Genomic DNA, 1,939 nt, shown 5'->3' on the forward strand with positions numbered 1-1,939 from the left:
TGAAAGTCTGTTAACCAGCACTAGTGATACTTAATACATGAACACAGCAATGAGCGCTATCCAGCTGCTGATGTTTGTAGGCTTCGGGATTTAAAAACTCAAAAAAAGTCTTCGCACAAATGAAGAAAAAGTTGAAATAATGGAGAGAAAGATGTCGCGACTGATGAAAAATCGTGTTACAGAACAATACTTTTTATACACAGTAGCATATAAAAGTATTACAAATTTAGTAGACTACTGACATTTTATTTCCATCTGATATTAATTTTATTAGACGATCGGATATTACCACAGCGTAAGCCTGTGTGTCAGCTGGAGCATTAGTTCCAAACCGCGCTTTAATAAGAATGTCAGTGACCCTGTTTTTAAGTCGTTCACTTTGCTTGCTAATGTCAAGCACAAACAGCGTATGTAAAGTAGCGTATTGGGCAGGTGTAATGTTGGAGTTGCCTACAAGCTCATCCAAATCATATAATTTAGATCGGAAAGCTGCAGCCTCACCGTACACAGGAATGAACTGATAGTTTTCAAACAAAGTGTTCGAGTCGATTAAGGGATATCTTGTTGAGTTTAGCATGGCATGCATATTTGTAACATTTAAGTTGTCAAACAATGAGGGATTGGTTTCTTGATCGCCGCTCTTATTGGTCTGGAAACCAACAATTATATACCGAGGCCTTTCACAGGATGACTTGACCCCTAACCTCCATGTGAAATTAGTGGTTTGAGGAACTGCAATGGTGTCACATTGTCTTATGCGGAAGCCTACATCGAGCTGAGCCTTGCTTTCAATGGTTTTATAGAGTTGAAACTTTGGAGCATCCGCTGGCATTACATGAGACATAAACCAAAATATTTTGCTTAGCGTAACTTTACCAGCGTCTGCAGCAGGATGTCTAAATATTGCATTATCATTTGAGTCTCTAGTTAGCGTAAGGGTGTGCTTAAAGCCATAGACTTCCTTGTCATAATCTTCAGCGAACACAAAAATATGTTTTAAAGGAACTTCAAAGCTAAATGTACCCTTGAGATTTGGATATTGTACTATATAATTTTGCCAAGCTGCGAATCCAGTATTATTAGCAAGGACAGCGGTTGTATCCGTGTCTTTGAACCACAGTTGGTTGAGACCCTGAGACTTGCTAAAGTCATCGGGGTATTTTAAAAGACCTAGCATAGTTGTTGATTGACCAAGGTAGAGCACAGACTCAAATTCTTGACCAGACAGAGCATACCCAGCATCTCTAAATAAATGCATTATACCATTGTTGCATTATACCATTAACCGCATCAGCATTGGCGTAGGTGGTTTCATTATTCTTTGTGAGACGTCCTTCTACAAGAATATATCTCTCATTCGGATGCGTAAAAATATCTTGAGTTTCGATCTTCAATAAACTCGCCTCTCTCAACAGGCGCTGTGATGTTTAATATATTTTCCATTAATTATATACATTTTTTATACAATCTTTAATCCACTTCCATTAAGTCTACGGGCAAGTTTTTTGATAGTGATTATATCTTTTCTTTTACCGGAGCCAGAAATGAGGTTGTTTAATGAAAGACTTGGTGTGAATTTAGTAATTGAGCTGGCAATCATGGTTTCTAATTTTGGTTTAGACTCCGGTCGTGTGCTTCTTTGTCTTACCTTTGATATAGTGTTTGCTACAGTGTCAACAATCCTTTTACCCGCTTCATCACCCACCTTTTTAGCGGTAGTCTCTAACAACGTTTTAGCGGCATTAGACACAACAGTCTTTGCGGTTTGGCTGCTGATAGCTTGACCCATTAGTCGGGCTATTTTGCTAAAAAGCCCCACACCTCTAGAAGGATGTTTATGCATTCCCATGCCTCGTCTGAGAGGCCATCCACGGTTTCGTATTATAATCATATTTTTATTATAAGGCAAGAGATAGCTTTTTGTACTCGCTCTTTTTAG

General features: G+C 38.6%; 1 protein-coding gene across 1 annotated transcript; it reads right to left on the bottom strand.

The window, feature by feature from the left end:
- Positions 1-226: 226 nt before the first annotated feature.
- LOC137398221 (uncharacterized) lies at positions 227-1,258 on the bottom strand. The gene has a single exon (XM_068084326.1). The coding sequence runs from the start codon at positions 1,256-1,258 to the stop codon at positions 227-229; it is 1,032 nt and encodes a 343-aa protein (XP_067940427.1).
- Positions 1,259-1,939: the final 681 nt, after the last annotated feature.

Source organism: Watersipora subatra, chromosome 6, assembly GCF_963576615.1.
Source record: "Watersipora subatra chromosome 6, tzWatSuba1.1, whole genome shotgun sequence".
In the NCBI taxonomy this organism is placed as follows: Eukaryota; Metazoa; Bryozoa; class Gymnolaemata; order Cheilostomatida; family Watersiporidae; genus Watersipora; species Watersipora subatra.